The sequence below is a fragment of the Rhineura floridana genome, chromosome 7, assembly GCF_030035675.1.
Source record: "Rhineura floridana isolate rRhiFlo1 chromosome 7, rRhiFlo1.hap2, whole genome shotgun sequence".
Lineage (NCBI taxonomy): Eukaryota > Metazoa > Chordata > Lepidosauria > Squamata > Rhineuridae > Rhineura > Rhineura floridana.
The window spans coordinates 38686111-38708794 of record NC_084486.1 but is presented as its reverse complement, the minus strand read 5'-3'; the positions used below and the strand labels follow the sequence as shown (position 1 = coordinate 38708794).

Here is a 22684-nt window from a genome sequence, read left to right as displayed (position 1 = left end):
ATTTTGTATTAACGAACTTCCCAAATTGTGCTTTTTACCACCCACACAGACCATCCAGGCCAAGGTCCACAGTTGCTTCTGCACACCTAAAACTGCCAGCGCTGCCACATGAATTATGACAGCAGCACTCCCACCATGTGTACATTGAGGTGGCAGAGTATAGGTGCATGGGCCAAATGCTCCTCTCAGCATTAATGCTGCTAGGTTACCCACCCACATTCAGTCCCCACCGGCTGATCACATTAGAATTTTAAGAGACCATTAAGGAGGCAAACTTCAGAATTAGATTCAGGAAAAAAATCTTTGTAAGCAACAAATATGGATATCTACACACAATTTGGTTCTGCAACAGAGAATGCCATGATGTACAAGTAGATTTGAAAATGGTCAAGCTAGTGTTTTATACAAGAACTGCTCAGACTCAAGGAACTTGATATATTTTGAGCATATATTTTAAGTACACATTTACTGGTGGGTAAGCAAAATCTGTTGTATCATAATAAACTGTTTCTTATTCCAAAACAGAGCTGCTCTTGAGATTGAAGTTTTCAGTTCTCATCTGGTTCAGCAAGCATGTATCCTGATGATAAGACAGCAACTACTCCATAATGTGATTTCATCACTTTTTGTTGCAGAAAAACCACCTGTCCACTGTGTTTGAAGGCAAAGGGATGAAGAAAGGAAAAAACACTTTAGCATCATTAAATAACATTACTAAAATTCTGTCAAGGCTTGGCAAGCCACCATGATAAATCTGAAGTGACTTCATACAAGCCAGTCATTCATTGCCAGTTTCCATATAATTTATTCTGGCTTTTGTTCTTAAAAACTGGAAGTATGGAAGTAGCAAGAGAGCAGTTAAAGGCTTCTGTTCCTTATGCTGCAAGTGAACAAGTACTAGACATTTGCTAGAACAGCTTCTGCAAGCTTTGCCTGGGACCATGCCTTTAACTTAAATCTGATTATGTGTACATTAGAAAGATGTCTATGACATTTTACATGAATATTAAGAACATGAAGAGAAAAGTAATACAGAATGCAGTCCTGAGTAACTGGGTCAAAAACCAGGGTTGTCAAATATTAATGTTGGACCTCCTGTTCATGTCAACAGAAACTTTAGATAAAGGAACTTTGGCAGGTGCAATTTTACAAATACCTAGAGCGTTGTATAATAAGCTGCCCTTGTCAGAAGTACTATACAAACCACAAGCATACAGGAGCTCTGATTCTGAGTGGCTGGCTGTCCCTGGTCTAAGTCTTGAAAACAAAATATTGAGCTCTTTTAAAGTAGAAGTTTCAATTTAAAGTCAGCATAATAGAAGTTAGGATGCAGAATGGGAGTTGTCAGCTTAAGATTCCCACTCCAAGGCCATACACATACACTTCTCAAATTCACTCTCAATTTAAAATTCATTTTGAATTAAGGTTACCTTCAGTTGGTGTTGGATTTGGAGGCCCACAGGGAGGTGCCTGAGGAAAAAGCATTAATTATAGAATTACTGTTAAATTTAGAAAATCCCATTAAGTTTATTTAGCTTCAATATGCAAATTTATCACCCTTTCTAGTACTAACCGGGGGGAAAAACCTCTTCTGATCCTCACTGTAGAACTATATCTCTGAGGAGCTGGGACTTGAGACTAAAAATGTAACAGTTTAATGTGTCCTGGGACCAAGTTCTGGTATTGCAGTGTGAAGTTGGTATTCTGGGATTATTGCAAACCATTCCTAAGCATTTAACCAAATTCATCAGAATATGAGTTTCCGGTCATAATTCTTATCAAGCACTCCTGCATCAGAAGGGAAGATGTGCATCTCCCCAAATTATCAGAGAAAGCAAGAAGACATCTCAGTTCACAGTGCTTACTCTTACATAGGGAATGGAGAGCTGAGAAGGAGGGAGAGCAAAACTATGCAGGTCCATGGAACAAAGGGTGTGGGTGACAGGAGATGTACAAGGAACAGTGGGTTCTCCTAGCAGTCAGCCAGGAAAAAATAAAATAAAAAAAGGAGCTTACAAGGACTTGTAAAGGAAGACAAGCCTCTCCCAGCAATTGCATGAAGCGACTTATGGGGGCTTGCGACAATTTGCAATGCATGGGTTTAGAATAATACTTCTACCCATGGTGTCAAAGAAGTAGTATTCTTCAAATACTAGAGTAGGATCTTGAAGTATTCACATTTTCCCAATTATCCTGGTAATCAATGAAGTAAAAAACACACAATAATAGTCATAGGATCTACCCACTTTTGATAGTCTCTTAAAAAAGTGACACCTGTGCAACATGAACTGCAATTTCAGGAGTAGGTGTCCAACATTCAGGGCTGGGCATACTCTATGATTTAAATAAATCATATAACACCACCAAATTCTGCACCCTATATAAATTATAAGCAAGTCTGCTTAATGTGCATAACTTATTCTGATTATGGTTGTCATGGGGAGGGATAAATGAGCTATGTGGGACATGAAGAGCCCACTTCTGGACCATCAGAGATTTCATGAGACATGGCCTATAAGCCCTCCTCCTTAAAAGACGACAAAAGCCAGTATTTCCAGGATGCTGAATTCTACAGCCCTTGTCAGATTTGGTGGCTTTTCGGTCTTTGCACAGAATACACTGCCCTGATAATTAAAATTGTGTTCTAACATGTCTGGGACATAGAAGTCAACCAAATTTGCTTACCACTGCCACAATAGCTTCAGCAGATGCTTGACTGCAATAGTAAGGACTGCCTGACAAAGTCGTATTTGTGCTAGAAGAGAAAGGTCAGTTATAAAAGTAGCCAAGTTTTCTCCGATGTGTATTTATTCAATATGGAAATGTTGATATAGACCCCTTACACTGACATATTTCACAAGACAATGCTGTATGTATGTTAGGAGTGCGGATGTTACAACAGTGCTATACCTATTCCTCTCATTTGATTCCATCTCTTTAAACCCCATGACCAAAAAAAGAAGTAACTTACCAGCAAATGCCTCTATCTGTTTTTTTAGTTACTAGAGCCTTCCAGAAACCATGGGTCTCTTCAATAATAGCAGTTGCATAACCCTATGATTTAGAAAACAAAACAAGTTCAATGCCTCTTCTCAATATCTGCAATGCAACTATTGTCTCCTGTTTACTGCAATAAATGTTTATCTGGTCAAAGGCGATAACTGCACAAGTCTGCACTGTGTCCCAATCTAGTTTGGTCAATTATGTTCCAGTCTTAAAATTTGCCCTTTCATGTGCTTCATTCTTGAATTATGTAGAAAAAATTAATCTCATCTCCTAAAGTAATGTTAATATGGCACCACACACTTCTGGTTGGCAACTAGTTTTTAACAAGGGCCATATTTTGAAGTGGCAAGGGATGGAGGGCCAATTAATGCCTTCTCTATGCTATAGGATATGGACAAGGGACACTTCCAACTCAGAATGAAGAGCAACAGAGGCTTTGACAAACTTTGTCCTTCAGGAAACTCAACTGCTCACTACCACTCATCTGTGTCTTGATTTGCACACAAAAATGAGCAGCTGAGATATATCAAGGCAGAAATCTTATACAGCCCAACAAATGAGAAAGGGGTTAAAGGGTCCTTTGACTATGTCTCAGCTTGAGAGAGAATGGCTAAGCTGCTATGATATATGTGTCTTTTTATCAAGGGCTGTGTGGAGACCACAGAGAATCCCTTTGAGGGAAGGATTTGGCATTCCACTTTCCTCTCTAATTTGCACTCATTTATTCATATGCAATCATTTACTCTTAAGTTAACCCTCTGTACCAAAAATGTATGTTTGAGGGGGGAGAGAAAGTGAGGCATCTTGAGATGTGTATGAAATAGACAAAAGTTATGCAAGGTCAGAACATAATCAAAAATGAAAGAAAGTTAGGGCAAGTGAATGCAAGTAGTTACCCAGTTTTAAAGAGCACAAGGAAAGGATCTAATGAAAAAAGAAGGGGAAGGCTACTGATCAGGAAGGATTCTTGAAATTATTTGCCTAGAATAATTAACAGGAAAACTTGAACCTATTTAATGAGTTATTAACTTCCACATGAAGAAAATGAAGCCTTAATCAAGGGAACTGGCACCACAGGATGAAGTGTGGAGAACTCTGGCTCTACAATGCTACCGTCAGGAACTAAAAAGAGTTGGTGTGGGCACACTGTTTATGCTTTTGAGACCCAGGGTATGTCAATTTCATTAGCGTGCAAAAGGGAAAGTATTATTTCAGATACTGACAGATATGACTCAAGAGGCACAGATACCTTGTCTTTAAATTCTCCATTGAATGCAAATTGGTTTTCTGGTTTCCCGTCAGGTACTTTGTATCTTCTAAACCAATCCTCTGTAGCTTCCAGATATCCAGGCTTATGCTTCCTAACATCATCAATATCTTACAAATAAAAAACATGAATTCAGAACCCAGCCAGACACTAACAAATCGAAGTAGAAGGGCATGTGCCTTAGATCGAAGAACAGGTTTTATTGTCCTCACTCCACCATCATCTGTGCTTCCTACCCAGTAGCTCCTGTTAAACATGGATAAGAGGTTTGTGGAGGATCTGCAAGAGTAGGCACAAGAACCCAGAACACTCTGCATGTGGTTTTTTTCATTTCTCTGGACTGCAGCCAAAATGTACAACTTAACTAATGCAACGTTATTCTTAGATTTCCCAGTGGACTCTTGTTGCAAAGGCAAACTTGACGACCCCACTAGAGATCAGCCCATATGCAAAATACGAGGCTAATCCAAGAACTCCATCCACACACAAGCACAAACATTTCATTAACTGGTGGGCAGAAAGTCAAGGGGAAATCACATCCAGTGAAGGACAATTCAAAGCTAGGCTGATATTTTATAAAGGTACCATCTCACGAGTGAACACCTAGACCTGCCAGTCCTCCTAATTATTTGCATAATCTGCAGCTATGGAGATTTCTGCAGGTCTGGCCATACTTTAGGAGCCTTTTAGGCAGAGATCCCACCTCCTCTGAGAAGGATCAACATCTTCACTTTACAATTGGTCCCCAAGTTACAAGCCAACTAAAGGTAGAAAATCCTCAATGCAATGCTTGCACTTGCTTCAGTAAACAAGGCAGTTGCTGTTTTTGCCATTAAAAACACTTTAACCACAAGAATGTTTGATCCTTCTTGCTTGCACCAACACCAGTAGTTACTCCTCAGTCTCAGCATGCAATTAGCACTCAGTTCAGGACAAATAGGATTTTCATGATTACCCTCTCATAAGATTTGTGTGGCAACAATATTGGTGCCACGTACCTGCCACACACACTATATATGCTGTTCTCATGACATGAATGCAGTTTATGTCAGTTGTGCTCTGTACGGACCTCATCCTTCCATGCAGTGAATTTAAAATAAGGGGAAGGCAAGTTCTCCTCACTTCAGTGCTACTTACTATTAAAATTAGCAGCTTCAGGGTCTTCAATATTGATCACAATGACCTTCCAGTCTGTTTCACCCTCATCAATCATTGCCAGCGTACCCAGAACTTTCACTTGAATGATTTCTCCTCTGCTACATGCCTGGTTGAGGAGATGTACCTCATTAATAAGATCCAAGATTGCACAAAAAATTTCAAGCAAGCCACAATATATAAGTGATTTGCAAAAGTAATCAGACCAATAACGCTTTGAGTTTTGGCCAAAAAGCTCTATCTTAGTCTCATCTGACCACAAAACCTTTTCCCACATGGCAGCAGGTGCACTCTCACACTTTCTGGCAAACTCCAGACATGCTTTCAGATGGCACTTTTTGAGTAACGGCTTCTTTCTTGCCACCTTCCCATATAGGCAAGTGTTATGCAGAGCTCTTGATATGGTTTACTGGTGTACCATTACTCCACTCCCAGCCACTGAACTCTGTAGCTCCTTCAAAGTGATTGTTGGCCTCTCTATGGCTTTTCTCACAAGTCTCCTTGTTTGAGTTTTGAGAGACAGACTTTTCTTGGTAGTGTCTGGGTGATGTGATGCAGCTTCCACTTCCTGATTATTGATCCAACTAGGCTCACTTGGATATCCAAATACTTGGATATTATTTTGTACCCTTTTCCTAATCTATGCATTTGTATTACATTCTCTCTCTCTTCTGGTCTTCATTTTCCTTCAGATCCACAGCCTGACCAATGATCCTTCAACAGTGGGGTTTTTATCCTGACAGTGTGACAGCAACTTTAATGGGTCACAGGTGGAGGCCAATGGTAAGGTAATTGTATCCTCAATAGGGCAATTTCTTTCATCTGTGTAAACTGTCAGCTTCCACAGCACAGGCGTTAAATACTTATGCAAGCAACATGTTTCAGTTTTTTATGTTTCTTACAAACATTTCCCAACATAAAACCAATGTCACCTTACAATAATTGATTTTGAGTTTCAGTGTTTCAAAATAAAATATCATACAGAGCGAAATTACAATGTACCATCTAATTCAGTAATTCGAGAGCATTGGTCAGGGGTCTGATTACTTTTGCAAGGCACTGTATCTCACCAACTGCTCAGCAACATGACTGAACCAATATTCTGCCTAAACCAGAGACAAACATGCACTACCCAAGGCATTTGTGGGTCAGTGCAAAGATTCCCAAGAAATTCAGCTTTCATATTGTTATGTTCTGATGTAAAGGGACAATTGCTAGTGTTTGTAGACAGAGAGACCGAACATGAAGATCAGAAGTCTGACTTTTCACCTGTCATAATATCCATATGATTGCATCAAGCTTTTTCATGGGTCAACGGGGATAACAGCTTGATGGCAACACTACAGAATAAACTTAACTGTTCATGGCATCTCGCAAGATTAAATGCTATTTAAGTAGTATTTAGGTACTACATAGAAATGTGACAAATGTTTGTACTTCATGGCCTTTTAGCCCCACCCTTTACAAACTTTTCTCCCTGTACCAGTATATACAGTGTTTTATATTTCCAGCTGAGGATAGCACTTCTTGCATCTGACTAAGTAAATTATAGCCCATTAAAACATAAGCCACAATAAATCTGTATGGTACCATAAGACTCCCAATCAATCATGCTACAACCCCTCTGGAATCAGACGACGTTAACAGGCAACGTTTGATAAGCTCTACAGTTCTTAATACATTTCCAGTATGGCTATATATACAGAACAAGCTATCTACCACTTTTTAAAACTCACTGCAACATTAGCATTCTGTTACAGTGGCAACTAGTTGAGAAACCCAGTCCCACAAGACACTCAGGTATACGCATTGCTAAAGCTTCAACAAGGTAGACAGTACAGTTTATAGCCCCAAATGCCCACCACCTCTATCTCAAAGATATTTGTTACCTTGTTTCCAATTTCACAAACATCAATTGGATCATTATCTCCACAACAGCCAGTATTTTCATCTTTATGGTGTGGATCTTCCCATGTCTAAAAAAAAGGAAAAGAAAGTGACTATACTACCAGGGCTGGGGAGTCGGTACGCCAGACCTTCGACTCCTGACTCCTCTATTTTTCTACTGTCCGACTCCTTCATAAATGGCAAATGTATATTAACTAGTAATAACAAATTTACTGTAGTAAAATGGTAGCACAAGGCATTTCATCACCACCACGTGAATCCAGAGCTTGGAAAAGTTACTTTTTTAAACTACAACTCCCATCAGCCCCAGGGATTGGGCTCATGGGAGTTGTAGTTCAAAAAAGTAACTTTTCCAAGCTCTGGAATCACGTGGTGGTGATGAAATGCCTTGTGCTACCATTTTGCTACAGTAAATTTGTTATTACTAGTTAATATACATTTGCCATTTATGAAGGAGTTGGAACCGGTACATTTCTACCGACTCCGACGCCACCCAAAATTGCTCTCAACTCCGACTCCACGACTCCAACTCCACAGCCCTGAATACTACAAGTATTCCATCCTGTCACTATGGCACTGGGCTGCTTATACATTATTTACAATTTTACATATTTATATTTTTATTATATATGCTTTCCCATATACATGAAACACTGGATTTTCCTGTATATGAAGGCAGTAGGGAAATCTTAGAATTCTTTATGAAATTTCAACATGCCATTGGATTTGTTGCATTAGCCAGAACATGTTCATATGAATTAAAGTCTGAGACTTCCATGTACACACATTTAGTTACCTTACGGATGTGTTGATAACACTTGCCTCAGGGAAGCTGCAGTTTAGACTGCTGTAATAGAAATTGACCTAACTTCCTTCCAGGTCAGAAGCAGAGTCATTAAAAACTTGGCAAAGACAGACCTCTGGAACAATTTACATGATAATGCAAAAGGTTCTCTTATTCTACTGATTTCAGTTCAGCTGGAACAAATGCTGCCAATCTGGAAAGTAGATGTGACCTCAATATAGTCTTAAGAAAAAAATCTTCATAATTATAAGACAGAAGACTGACATGGGCAGAGCAAGTTTGAGCAGTTTTGTGGTTAAAAGGAACTTGCGACAAGATAGGTTTGAAGTAAAGATGTTTGAATCCCCACATAGCCATGAAGCTCACTGGGTGACCTTGGGCCAGTCACTGCCTCTCAGCCTCATGAAAATCCTATTCATAGAGTCGCCATAAGTCAGAATCGACTTGAAGGCAGTACATTTTTAAAAGATGCAAGAACAGTAACCACAATGCCGATTGATGAGGAGGAAATGCCCAACGGTATGTTTTAGTCTCTTTCTCATTATCCTCTCCCACAAGAAAGTTGAGGATCAAGCAGCGAGACAAGAAAAAAGAAAATTGACAAAAGTGAAGAATTAATTCTAGCTAGAAAACAAATGTTGGATCTGAATTAGCTGAAGTAATTAAAAGACCAAAACATCAAAAAAAGTTGATACTACAGTAATAAATCTATACTGTAGCACAGCTTCCATAGACTTGTTTTCCCTCTCTTCTTTCGAGAAAGCCCAGAAAGAGCTCTGGAATGCTATGTTTGTAAAGTCTCAGTCAATATTCATTCAGTACTCACTTTAACCTTTGCTGGCTTTTAGAAGGCTCAATATATAGTTTTATGACGACCCCGAAATTATGCAAACTGTGTTCTACAAAGCCACTGATTCAGCTGTAGCACCATCAGCTTTCTTATTTACAACATACAGGACACTCCTGTTTTTCTCCTGAGATTTTGCCAACGATTGTCCGTGCAATGCTAACAAGTTTCTCCTCATTAGTATTTTGTTGTCTTTTTTTAAAAAAAATGTTGCTTTGCTAACTTGGTTGCACTGAAACTTAATACTTGGAGGGATAATCTAATGGACATTTATGCAAACTGTTAATGAAGGACCCTTTAAAAAAAGCTGGAAAAATATATTAAAATACCTGTGGAATAGCACCATAATTCCAAATGTAACCCTTGTGGGGAAAACAATTAGCAACATAACGCAGCTTTCCTTTCTTCACATCCTGCTTAATAGGGTTGAGAGGATCTTTGGTTGCAATCTAAAACAGAATAATTCTCTAGATTAGTATGCACAGAAGAATGTACCAATAATCCAGTTCTAGGAATATATTTTCCCTACAGATGCTTCAATTCATATAGCCTAAGTAAATGAAATATCCAAATTGAAACCTCAGAAATTCAATGGGACTTGCTCCCAACCTAACTGCGCACAGAACTGCAGATTTAGAACGTTTGCTAGTTTCTATACTAACTAGTCAGGCAATTTCAAATTTGGGAGATACTGATGCAGAGAGGCTATATCTTTGGTAGATAAACAGATTTTAACAAAGATAGCCACCAAGCCAGGAACATCATCTTTCCAAAGAAATCATGAAGTTACCTCCATCTTAGCACTGGTCCATCGAGGTATTTCCACAACCATGTTGAACCTATCCTGGAAAGAATAAGAAACCAGAGAGGATAAACTGTATGATATACACCATATCTATGCAAATCTAGAATTGAACATTTAACTGTGTAGGAATCTTTTAGCTTATAGTTTTCCTAGTATAGCAGTTAACAGTTATTTATTGGTAAGTGTCTGGACAGTAGACCTTAAAAAAAAGTAGCAAAACACTTAGTATTCAAGTAAGGTCATTTTTTCCAAAAACAGAAATAAAGGATTAGCTTTCATGAGTTGATCAGTGGGGAGATGATTCTGTCTTTGAGACCCTACCTCATTTGTGGAAGACATGAACTCAGGTATTTTTGTTATGTGACTTGGTATGTAAGAGGGTCCATTACGAAAGAGTACGCAAGGAGTTTACACAGGGCTAAAGGTTTCATGGAGCACTACCATACTAGTATGTTTTGCTTTCAAATATGGGTTAAGATTTCACATGTAACAGATTCTTTAATCTGCACAGCAGTACCCAATAGCAAATTCCACCCCACAGTTTTGTAAAAGTCAGAGACCCATCATTTTAGCATTATCTGGGAATGGCCTGAGTAATCACAGGACAATGCCCCTCCCCACATACCTACTGTTTCTAGTTTCTTTTCTCCCCCACCCCAACAATCTTATTCTGTCCTGATGGATCTACCCTCTTAGCCAGGCCTGTAAATGTCAGAGTACATCTGCTGCTCCTCTAGTACAATTACAGACTAGGTCTGGTATCCTATACACTTGCTTGCTTTTGAGGAAACATGCACAAAATTGGACTGCACAGATACTTCTGTTGCTGTAACACTAGCCAATGTATCAGCTATCCTAGTGCAATCCCCAAGTATTCTTGCTAAGAAAGATTTACAGTGCTGGCATAGGAAAGGATAGTATTATTTCGAAAGTTATACCTCTAATGCAGGAATAGGCATCCTGGTTGGCATGAAGAATGAGGGACTTTTTTGCCATAATGCTTTCAGATTTTTCATTAAGCTAGAACTGTGATGATATTTTTGAGATATGCAGAAGAGCCTTGCACTGCGATCCTATACATATCTACTCAAAAGTGCAATGGGGCTTCCTCCTAGGTCAGTGGGTACAGAATTGCAATCTTAGCCTTGGGAGTCCCATTGAACTCAATGGAGCTTACTTCTGATTAGACGTGTATTGGATTGCAGCCTTAGTAGCTAAATGCATTCCACAGGCCTCCCATCTCCTAACCCCCACAAATTTTCATTACATTTTTCAAAGTTTGAACTGGCTTCAATTTGATCTACAGCATACCTCTGGAGACAGGGAGGAAAATACCCCTTTTTCCTTCAGAACAAAAAAGTAGTTTTTTAAGAAACAGAAAAAATGCTGGAAATTATGTAGGCATGAATCAAATGGTTTTGAACCATCTTGGGCAGCTGCCATATAAATTACAAACAAGCTACTGAATATATTAAAGTCATAATAAATTTATGACAGAAGCCCTAGCATTATCTAGTTTTGTGGCTATTTTCTGAATGAAAAAAGCTCCTGACCCTTTGAATATACAACAGATCAGATCACTCTTATATCTAAAGAGAAGCAGTCTAGTTTTCCATGCACTGGGCAAGTACAGAAAGATACAGTGAGGCCCATACAAAATAATGAGGGCAGCAGCCCAGGTACTGATAAATTAAGAACATCTCCAATCCCAGACAGAGATACTTTACAAGCCTCTCCAGATGTTAAAAATACCAGGATTAGGAGCAAGAGCAGAGATAAGAATGGGCAATGTAACCTTTTGCCCTAAACTGGTCTCCTTAACTGGGCTGCAACTGAAGTTGTGGAGAACCCACGACAATAAGAGAGCCACCCTTGCAATTAAAAAAAAGACAAGGGATAATAAAATGCTCATTTGTGGCCATTAACTTTTGTATTTGTGTCTCAAACAGATAAGCAAGCAGCATGTCACCTCCAAAGAGGTAGGGCCTCACACACAAAGCCAATTCTGCTGCTGTGGGCTGACTCTCGTGACCATTCCCATGACTGGATTCTAGAACATATGAAGCTCCTGCCTCTAGGGTTGCCCCTCTGATAACAATAACGATGCACTGAGATTGAGATTGTGTGTGTGTGTGTGTGTGTGTGTGTGTGTGTGTGTGAGAGAGAGAGGGAGAGAGAGGGAGAGAGAGGGAGAGAGAGGGAGAGAGAGGGAGAGAGAGGGAGAGAGAGGGAGAGAGAGGGAGAGAGAGGGAGAGAGAGGGAGAGAGAGGGAGAGAGAGGGAGAGAGAGGGAGAGAGAGGGAGAGAGAGGGAGAGAGAGGGAGAGAGAGGGAGAGAGAGGAGATCAACCACATTAAGTGTTTGGTCTACTGCAGGACTGAAAGGAAATACACCACCAGATACTGGAAAGAAGTGAAAGTTGGAGATATCATTCAGCCACGTTGTAATGAAATAATTCCTGCTGATATATTGCAGCTTGTGATCCCGATGGCCTGTGCCACATAAAAACTGCTAATCTGGATGGGGAGACCAACTTGAAACAGAGACGAGTTGTGAGAGGAATTTTAGAGCTGATAAGTTTACACAAATATATTTAAGTCAATGCTTTAGAAGTACTCTTTTGTACTCTTATGGCCCATATCACTCACAAGGACTATTTTTTGTGTACAACACACAAATGGAAGGAAGAAGAGGCCACACAGCACTCACATGCCTCTGCTGACTAGAGACCTGTGGAGAGTACCCACAGCCTTCCTTGGGTTCAAGACCCAGTGAGGGAGGAAAATAATCTTTTTTAGAGAAAGGAAGGGATCAAAATATCGAACAGGAAGAGGCCACACCCACACAATTACAACAGCAACATCCAACCCACTCTGGCTTTTATACTGTGTTTATGTATATGGATATTGTTCATGTATTTTGCTTTGTAAATTAATTTGATCTTTTTTATTGTACCTTATGTATTCTATTGTAAACCGCTCTGAGATCTTTCAGATAGTAAGCGGTCTATAAATGGAAATATAAATAAAATAATTTTTTTAAAAAATGTTTACAGTGCATGAATAGGTTGCCTCAATTACTTCTTTCTTGTCTCGTTGTTCTGTTGCTAACTATTTTTAGTTTTAGTAGTAATCCTGGAATCTTACTTATAGCCCAAATGTTGAATAATAATAATTTAAAAAATCTGCTATGACTTGGCAAGTCAAGAACATTAGTGCCATGCCCTGTTTGACAACATATGGGCTGCCCAAATAACATAACACTATTTAGCTTAACAGTATTTCTAGAAGTCAACATATGAAGATTTCAGTGCCTCAAGCTTTGTGTCTAGCCTACTTGTCAAGCTGTCACTACTGTTGCAACAACAAAAGCTATATAAGATATGAAACAAACATTGTTTCATTTCAGAAATAACGCTCTTGATCCAATCCCAATCTGCCTTACTGGCCAAGGAATATGTAGTGGAGCATTACAACTGTAGCAGAAGATCTATTCTGACTGCTGTAATGTTATTTTGTCATGTTTATTTTCTTGTATTTGAAAATCAGCAATACAAAGATTAATAAAAAACACTCGATTGAATAAACTGTAGTTTATCAAGCTAAGAGACACTCTGTGCCTCCAGTCTTGTTTTGATAGGCTGCTTTAATCTCTGCCTGAAAACCATAGTTTCCCAGTTCGGATACAAGAGAAAACTGATTTTAAAAAACCACAATATAAGTGTCAAAGCAGGGTGTGCGAGAGGAGCAGGGAAGGGGCGAGGACTGAGCACATAAGCATAAGGAGCATTTTGCCCCCAAACGCATGATTTCTTGGATCAACATTGTTAAACTTTGAAGCTGGCCAATGTGTACAAATGTGAGCTTAAGACAGGTTGCAAGAAATGAGAAAATCCCTTCAATATCCAACAAGTTGTAGGGAAAGATTTCTTGTATGGATATAAAAAAAGTGAACTCCTTAAATCTGGAGAAGAGGATGAGAAACAAAACTACTAGGGGAAGGAAATGCAGCTTAGAAATCAATGCCAAGATTTTTTCATTGTTATTGACAATACAACACTGTATGAGGTGGACACAAAATGTAATGAACCAGCTTCACTGTTTTCCATTTAAGAGCCCTATTTTTTCCCACTGGAACATAGGACCATCTGAAGATGAGCAAAGTAAGAGTTGGTCTGAAGCACCAGGAAGCAATGGTGGCAGAGCAAACGATCTCTCTCTCTCTGCTTAAGAAACAATTTGCATGCCCACACTGTGTTCAGGCTACTCCTGAAGTTCAGGTGCAGTTACTTTTAAGATATACAAACAGCTTTTCCCCATTAAGAGTAAATAACTCTGTATCTAGTAACGTAGTCACCTTTATACAGTCTGCAGGGGGGGAAACACCAGAGACAAAATTCTGTTTAGTATGACCACAAGCATTACCTGGCAACCATCTGGATGTATTGGAATGTCATGGAACGGAGAAATGTATTGTCCTTTGTCATTTTCTGAAAAACAAAGAAAGTGTCCAATGAAGTGGAAGTTTTCAATTATATTAACTAAATGCAGTAGTAAAACAAAGCTTAGAAAGTACCATGGATAGAATGTTTAAAGAATGTGAATGTCTGTAAAAATCAAATTGACAAGGCCCCACTGTGAAATAGTTTTTGTTCCAATGAAATAATTGAAACAGGATAAGAACATAAGAGCAGCTAATGGGCCATCTTGTTCTCTGTGGCCAACCAGATGCCTATGGGAAGCCTGCAAGCAGGACCCGAGTGCCAGACTACACTCCCCTCCTGCAGTTTCCAGCAACTGGTATTGAAAAGCATACTGCCTCCAATTGTGGAGGCACAGCATAGCCATCATGGCTAATAGCCACTGACAGCATCTTTAACACTCCAGATGTTTTATAGAATTCCTACATATCCTAGTTTCTCAAATGACAGTCATACACTAGACTTTGTGCTACCGCGTTAAGGACACCAATACTAAATGTGATAGCTGTTCATCACAGTTTACCTCCAGCACCCAATTTAAAGCTACTTTAGCCAATTGCAGTGCTTCAAATGGCCTGCCCACAGTCTCCAAGGCTCCAGCAGCCCAATACACCTGTAACCTCTTCTTATGAGCATACTGTGAAACCCCCCACCACAAGCCAGCCCTACTTGCTGCTTTTGTGTCCCAGCATAGCAAGTTCAGTCCTCCCAGGTATCTCAAGAACAGTTCTGCCTGAAGAGCAAACTATGGAATCCTTGAAAATGGTAAAAACTTGGCAAATGTCTCGCACAGATTTGTCCAAGTAAACAGTCTCTGGTCTTATCAAAGGAGAACTGAAGCTGGTATGAAGTTACCTTGAAACAGTTTAGCTTGTTTCTCCAAAGGTGAACAATATCCTTTCCTATATGTCGGTTTGAACAATGTTGAAGGCATTATTTTTTAGATAAACTTTAATACATATCACAATCCCACTACTTTTAGCCTCCCTACACACATAGCATCATTTCTCCATGCCAATTATCACACACAGCTGCAGAGTGTTTCTGTGTATGGGAGTCAGAGAAAGAACTGCAACCATGTGGCCAGAGCCATTTTTGTGCATCGTTCCAACCAGTCAGCATATTTCCCACCCACTGGGATACTGGTTGGGTGGGAAAGACCCAACTATTTCCCCCTTACATGTTGGCAATATTTACCCACACACTGTAACCACATAAAAGTACCACCATGGAAAATATGCTCCCATATGACATGGTAGACCCATGAAAGAGGCCCTAGTAAGTTGCATCTAGGTTTAAGGCCATAGCTCAGCAGCAGAAAAAAAGTTGTGCAAACAGAAGACCTCCAGTTAAAATGACATTGGGTAACAGGGCTTGGAAAGACCTTTGTCTGAGTCACTGGAGAGCAACTGCTACCAGTCAGAGAAGCTATTCAGGGTAGGCCCATCGTCTAAGCCAGCATAAGCAGAAACATGTTTCACTTTGATTCAGTAGCAATGTAAAACAGAAACCTGTGGGCTCTCAGCAATGGGTTGGCAGTGCAATCTTCCAGTCTTTACTCGTCTAGCAAAATGTGATTACTGTACTCCTTCCACTTTTGTTCCTCAAGGAGCATTTACTGAAATAGGCAATTGTATTAGCAGTCTGCTTCATAAGGACACAAAGTAGATATAGAACACTGTGCTCAAAACAAACATTTTGGAAGGCTAGTCCAAGGTCATATTATAATTTATTTTTAACACATATTTATCAGATATTTAATGTGTTAGGACTTCTGATTAAGAGAAGTATGGGCTGCCCCAATTATGCACTAATTTACCAAAGAGAGTGAACTGCTAATGTAGCCCAATACTATTAATTGGAACTCTTTTTACATTTTGGAACTGATGGTCTAATTCTCCCAGGGAAAAAACTCACTTGCAATCTCTTGGGCATTAGGAATCTGGAGGCCCCCAACTGCAGCTTTCCCAGTATTATTCTTATCCAGGTTTCTTCCCCGCTAGCAGCAAAGCCTATCCTGAACCTTGTGGGGCATTCTCATCCTGGGCTCAACCCTTTTATAATCACTGCAGAAATATTTAGGGAGATTGATACCTCCCTTAACCCAGTTCAGTACTTGGTGCATATTAGTAAACAAGCAAGAATTGAGGGCAAGAAAGGGATCTACAGAAATAAGATACAAAAAGCATTACTAGACCCTTTAAAGTTCTAAATATACTACTACAAGCATATCAAGACCCACCTTGGAGACCAACCTGCATGCCATGCACTTGCCAAAGAATGCCACCACTGAAGGGAGACATTCCAAATGTAAAACACGGGCTCCTTGTTGTCCCATCATCCAAGGGCATCTCATGCTATTTCTATGACGTCTACCTACTCTTTCATCCTCGGTACTAGCCCTACAGATCACCTCTCCCTCATCTGCAGGAAAATAAGCATATCTGCAAAGTAGGCAAAGAGTTAATGGCCTGGAGCTAAATTAAGGACCTTTCCATGAAGACAACACAATGCTTTCTCTCAGCACTAGCTGTGGTGATACCGTCTTAATTGAAGGGCTTGCCAAAGGTGGCATAACCTGTTTCTTTTTCATTACAGGAAATGTGTATCTGAGTGCTGCAGAAGACAGATATACATAGCCTCCAAAATTGGGGTGAGAAAAGAAAGAACAGGATGGGGGTTATCAAAATCAGTGGGACATTAAATGTGACACAGATAAGAAACAGAAAAAATAAGAACATGCCTCACAGTGAAGTAATGAGCACCATCCAATAGGTCCCTGTGATATTACTGCAACCTCCATACAGCAAACGCCCCAAAATAATTTCCTTTTCTGTGAAATGAAATCCAGAGTTTACCAGCAACTTTGGTTAGTATGTTACTGATAAGCAGCTATTCGCCCACAAATTTAAGTACTTGCTGGGACAATGCCATCTAATTGGTTCAACAACTGTATCAACTTTGTAGCTGTGTCCAAAGGCCTGAAGGTTTCAATTATACCTTGCTGTGATCCAGTCTGAGGTGCAAGCTGTTTAGTGTGATCCTAAGCATATATACTCTAATAAGCAGTGACGCTCTAGTAAATATGCAGAGACTGCAGCTTCCCACTAATATAAGAAATGGTAACAGGAACCCCTCTGTCTCAGCAACCACTGGAAGTATACTGACTGCAACATCCACAACTGAGTAAAGCAATGGTGGGCGTCTCCGTGAAGCAAGCAACCCTTGTCAAAATATCTTTCACTGCAGTTGGCCAATTCAAGAGTTTATGGGAATCAACATGTCTTGTAGTTTACTTCCATAATGAAACTGACAGCCAGTCCAGGAATTCCTTCCTTTGTTTAGAACAGTAGTTCCCAAACTCCCCCCCCCACGAAAGATGACTTGAAAATGGCTGAGGGTCTTGTCAGACCACGACATAATTTTTCTGCCTTTTTTAGCAATTGCAATGCTTGTGCTAGATGCTATATGATTTTTAATTGTATGTTATTGCTTCGCTTCTTTTATTTCTTATATTGTATTTTATTGTGTTACAATTTGCAGTCCACAGAACTGAAACGGTAAAATACAAGATAAAGAAATAAAAGAAGCAATAAAGCTACAATTAAAAATCAATATGCAGCCATGCTCCGGACCACCTGAATGAAGCTCGCAATATGGGAACTCCTGGTGTAGAGAAGGTTAATAGAAAGGGTCTGCTTTGTTAAACAAATGTATTATAGTTTTAGTATGAGGTACTTTTTCTTCTTTGTGCTTCACAATATAAAAGTGCAAAATTCTGCAAAAAAAAAGTTGTTAGATGGGTTCAATAATTATCTTGAGAAAGATCTCACATATTTGACAATGAAATCAGGACAGAGTACTTCTGCAACACATAGGAACCTGGAGTAATACATACATGATCTAGCAAAGCCCAATTTCTGGAAGGGCATAAAACCATATGTTTTATGTCTCTTGGCTGCCTGGTAGCCTGCAATGAGAAAATCACCTCCAGGTATCCAAAGTGTTTGCCCCACTATCCAAAGCTATAGATGTGCCCCAAGTTATTAACTGAGGTATGTGTGGACCAGTGAGCTCACTGAATTTTCTGGATTTGCAAGGTTGTCAATACCCTGCTAGCAAGTCAGGCCATATTTTCACTAGAATGCATGGCTGTAGGACAGCTTCACATTTCTGTCACTAAGGGGAATTTTCCCCCTTGCAGTAGACAGGAACAAACACTTGCTGTGTTTATATGGTGAATATGAAATACTATTTTATCTCAGCTTCCTGGGTTTGTTCTTGACATTACCACTGCAGAGTACTATTGCATGGTATAGTAACCTACAAAATTTATTATTTTTTCATTTAAATTTTCTCAACACTTAACTTATTTATCTATCTAGAAGAGTATGCAGCTTGGAGAATTCTCTCTTTTTTTTTACAAGAGGGACCCCCCCCCTCCAAGGTACGGGATCTAGCATATGAATCCTCTCTTCTCAATGTCTGCTCCTGTCTTTGTCTCTTGAAGGAGCTGGGTGCCCTGCTTTGGCATTTTGATTAGTCCTAACAAAGATATTGCCTGACTGTGGATTCAGGAGACTTCAGAAAGAAAAGGACTGCAGTCGCAGTCTCTCACTCCAGCTGACCAGTTTATGATTCAGCTTATTTCTGCTTATTAGGAACACCCGTTAAGAAAACTTTAGACGGTCTCATATTGTTAGCACACTTTTCCTTGTGCAGCAAGAACTGAAACTGTTTTGAGGTGGAGCACCACCAGGAAGAAATGAAAATCGCCTGAAGGGATTATACTGTAGGAGGCTTTAGTTTTACAGCCACCTTCACTGCTCATATCTGTCAGTCTGTTCAGACTTTAAACCCAATTACTGTTTGTTGAATGGGGGAGGGCTAAATGAGAACAGCTTACCTGCCAGTACTGGGACACCAAGAGAAATAGGAAATTTCTTCAAAACCCATAAAAATGGCAACCCCTATGCCATAAGACCCACTGGCACTTAGGACCAGAATTACTGCATTTACAGTCTCTACACTACTCCTTATTGCCTAAGATCACCCCTCCCATTTGATCCAAGAGCAGCCATTTATCCCCTTTTTACCAGACACCCCCAAGCCATATGTCCCCTACCCATCCCAAGCCCTCCAAACTACCCTATCAATACACCCTTCAATCTTCCTCTCTCAAGGAACACAGCTAGAATTGAGGAGCATGGTTCAGCATCTCGGAAGCAGGTTTAACTACCACAGAAAGTAGCTAGATGAGCAGGTAGATCTGGGAAATTCTGAACAGCAGCAGCAGTTAAGATTTTTTTTTTTTAAAGGGGGCAGTAATTGTTTCAATTAATCCATTTGCTCTGGAGGTATAATGACTCAGCCTCCCCATTTTAGGCAGAATTTGCTGATCCAGAGGCTCCAGGTGGAGAAGGCTATTTCTTTTATATGTCCCCTTTCCTATCCCCACACACCTCTCAAATACATTTTACTCATCTCCTGTACCTCCCATTCTCCTGTTACACTCCAATTGTACCTTATGCCCCTCCTGTCCCAATCTGCCAGTTTCTGTCACCCCCTCTCCTGGCCCTTTTACAGTCACTTCTTTCACCTATAAGAAATTTCTTCCCTCATTTTTTCCCTACTCCCAGTTCGTTTCCTATTAATAATAGCAACCTTTTCTCTCACTTTCTAATTTCCTTTAACACCTTCTTTGGCTCTTTCCCCTCCAAGGAGGCTGAAATTCCTCTCCAATTTTTGATCCATTTTCCAGCCATCTTTGCTCAACACTCAAGGAGTTGCAGGTGGTGGCATCGATCCACGCAAAAGGTTATGACATGGCTAGTGGGTGGGTTAGCCAAGCAATGAGGCACTGGGCAGGCTGCAACACTTAAGGCCCACTGAAAGTGGCTGACAGCCCACTGTTTGAGAGATAATGCTCTAAACAAACCATGAGCTATAAGCAAACTCGTAGCTCCAAGTATGCAACGAGTACTTAAACACATCTAACTCATCTGAAAGATGAGAGAAGTTGGAGCCAGGGGAGGGGGACAGAAGTGGTTACTGCTTGTGGTTTGTATAGAGGAAACAAACTATAAGCCCAGGTTCAGATGACATAGCAAGCCAGACTCTGCCTTGTTTTTTTCCCATGGTGCCTGCTCATTTACATTAAGCCATAGCTTGTTTTTAAAGTATGGTTTCATGTTACGTGCAAACTGGGCCAGTCTCTCAACACAGCACCACATGAAGAGTTAATACCATTACCAGACACCCTAAGCCTCACCACACACAAGCACTTGCTTTCATGGTAAGCACTCTTCTTCCTTTTGGTACCTTGGGAAAGCACATCCTCTTCTCTACTGAAGAAGTTCCCTGCCAGAGTTTCTGAGGGCAGCCATCATTTCACACGCCCCACATCTTCCAGAATACTTAGTCAGTGCCTTTACTTTTATTACATGCTATGTTCCACAGAATTTGTAGAAGTGTTACATACACCACCATTTGGGGTCAAAAGTTAGAATTAACAACTAGGGGCCAGCAAAGAACCTCAGGGGTGAGAAAATGTGCCTTGCCATTCTATAGCATTATAGGATTCCGTTTCACTGCTGGATCAGCCATCCCTGAACCTCTAATACAGCAGATGGAGGATGTTGTGTGGAAGAGTTTGGAGGGGGCACTGAAGTCAGAGGATGCACACATCCCCAACCCCAAATTTGAGGGTTACAAGTTGGAGGAACACATCATCAGACCTCAGGGAAGTAGAAAGACTTCTGCAGCAACACAAACACATTGCCTTCCCTTGGACCTCTCCTTTTCTTTCTTTAAAAATCCCTAAATACCTAGGTTCTTCCAAGGTATATAAAGACTATCTCCTTCTTGCTGGCTAATCCCATTTCATCACCATAGCGAGATAGCGACAGCACTATTAGAGTGTTAACGAAGTATTTCACATGCATCATCTTGTTGCATAATCCTGACAACAGCCCTTTGGGGGAGGTCAGTATTAATATCCCTCTTCCAGACACAGGGCTAAGGCTGAAAAGAGAAAGTGGCTTGCCTAAGAGGGCATAGACAGAACTCAAAGCACTGGCGAAATCTGAACCGGGATTTCTTGCCCAGATTGATAATTTGGCTGCAACCTTCTCACACGCTTACATGGGCATAAACACCAATGAATTCAATAGGACTTCCTTCCAAGTAAACTTACACAACTGCAAGTTTTACTCACTAAGATACATCCAGGATAAAAATCAAATGTTATACTCTCCGCTCTGATTGGCCAAAACCTGATCATTTAAATAAACATTATAAATCGGCATCATAAGAACGTCCCAGGCTGGAGCTTTGGCATCAATGCGTAAAATAATTCCTATTTGTTAATTCCAAAGCTGGACCCCGAGACGTTATTACGACGCCGATTTACAATACTTGTTTCAACGATAAGGTTCTGGGACACAGCCGTGGCACAAATTAAGCCCTGCTGCGGTGGCTTTTTCCTAGGCAGGCAAGCTGACTGCCCCACAAACGTCCTCCTAAGGGGCACGCGCTGCTCCCTCTTTCATTCATAGTCATGGCTCACACGCGCGCGCACGGCTGCCTCCGGTAGGGAGATTTTTACAATCCCGGTTCCCGCCAAAGCCGCCCCGAGAGAACTCACTGTAGAAAAGCATGTACTCGAGGCTGTTGGGGCAGCCGCGTTGCTCCACGCTGTAGCTGGCCATAGCGCTCGCTCCAACCGGCTGTCTGAGAGACCGCGAGACAGCAGAGGCTGCAAGCGAAAAAGGACAGACCACGCACTCGCCGCCACCTCCCTCAGGCGGCCTCTTATTAGTCAGAGGCACACCCACCTATCGTCATCCCCGCTCCGCCTATCGCTGCACTACGCAGGCGCGCAATCTCTTCTCCGCGTTTCATCATCCAGGCGCCACGCCGGGTTCAGCGCTGCGCAGACTCTTTAGATACTTTCGTTAGGCTTTAGGGCGGCTTTCCTAATCCTACTTACCTGGGAGGAAGCCCCACTGAATTGAATAGGATTTACTTCTGAGTGTTCATGGTTAGGATTGCAGCCTTAGCTGCCCCAAGACGCCTTGGCTCAGCTGGTTTTGCCGCAAGAGACGTAAAACAGTTACCTCTCTGGTACGACCCTTCTCAACCCCCGCCGCAGCAGCTTTCCAATCGCCTAGAGCAAGGAGCAAGGCTGAACTCTGATAGCCCATTCCCCAAATTCCTTTATATATTTGGGATCTCCTTCGACCCCAAAGAGAATAGAAAGAATCTTTATTCGGTTAAGGGGTATAAGTAGTTATAGTGTTATCGAAAGGCAACCTGGCTTCAGCATCAGCAGACCCATCCTACATACAATACGGAGATATTGAACCGCTCGTTCGCTCTCAGCTCTACTTCTGCGATAAACGCAGGAAGTCT

The 22684-nt window shown here is 40.8% G+C and overlaps 1 protein-coding gene across 2 annotated transcripts; it reads right to left on the bottom strand.

Moving 5' to 3' along the window:
- Positions 1 to 282: 282 nt before the first annotated feature.
- Positions 283 to 22684, bottom strand: PPA1 (inorganic pyrophosphatase 1). 2 transcript variants are annotated; one of them, XM_061635286.1, is made up of 11 exons: positions 22586 to 22684; positions 14217 to 14281; positions 9779 to 9832; positions 9318 to 9437; positions 7318 to 7404; positions 5411 to 5537; positions 4256 to 4383; positions 2972 to 3054; positions 2686 to 2755; positions 1431 to 1470; positions 283 to 651 (listed from the first exon to the last, which is right to left on the bottom strand). In XM_061635286.1, exons 1-11 carry the CDS (start codon positions 22608 to 22610, stop codon positions 620 to 622), a joined length of 831 nt encoding a protein of 276 aa, XP_061491270.1. In that variant the 5' UTR covers positions 22611 to 22684; the 3' UTR covers positions 283 to 619. The 2 variants fall into 2 exon arrangements, with proteins under 2 accessions (XP_061491270.1, XP_061491269.1); XM_061635285.1 differs by lacking the exon at positions 22586 to 22684 and adding an exon at positions 21918 to 22094.

What these genes read in the sequence shown, in the direction of transcription:
- PPA1 (XM_061635285.1), bottom strand. Translation starts at nt 21,981, where the DNA reads ATGGCCAGCTACAGCGTGGAGCAACGCGGCTGCCCCAACAGCCTCGAG. An exon ending in TACATCCAGATGGTTGCCAG is followed by an intron (nt 9,833 to 14,216) that starts GTAATGCTTGTG and finishes TATTCTTTCCAG; the next exon opens with GATAGGTTCAACATGGTTGT. An exon ending in ACAGATAGAGGCATTTGCTG is followed by an intron (nt 2,756 to 2,971) that starts GTAAGTTACTTC and finishes TTTCTCTTCTAG; the next exon opens with CACAAATACGACTTTGTCAG.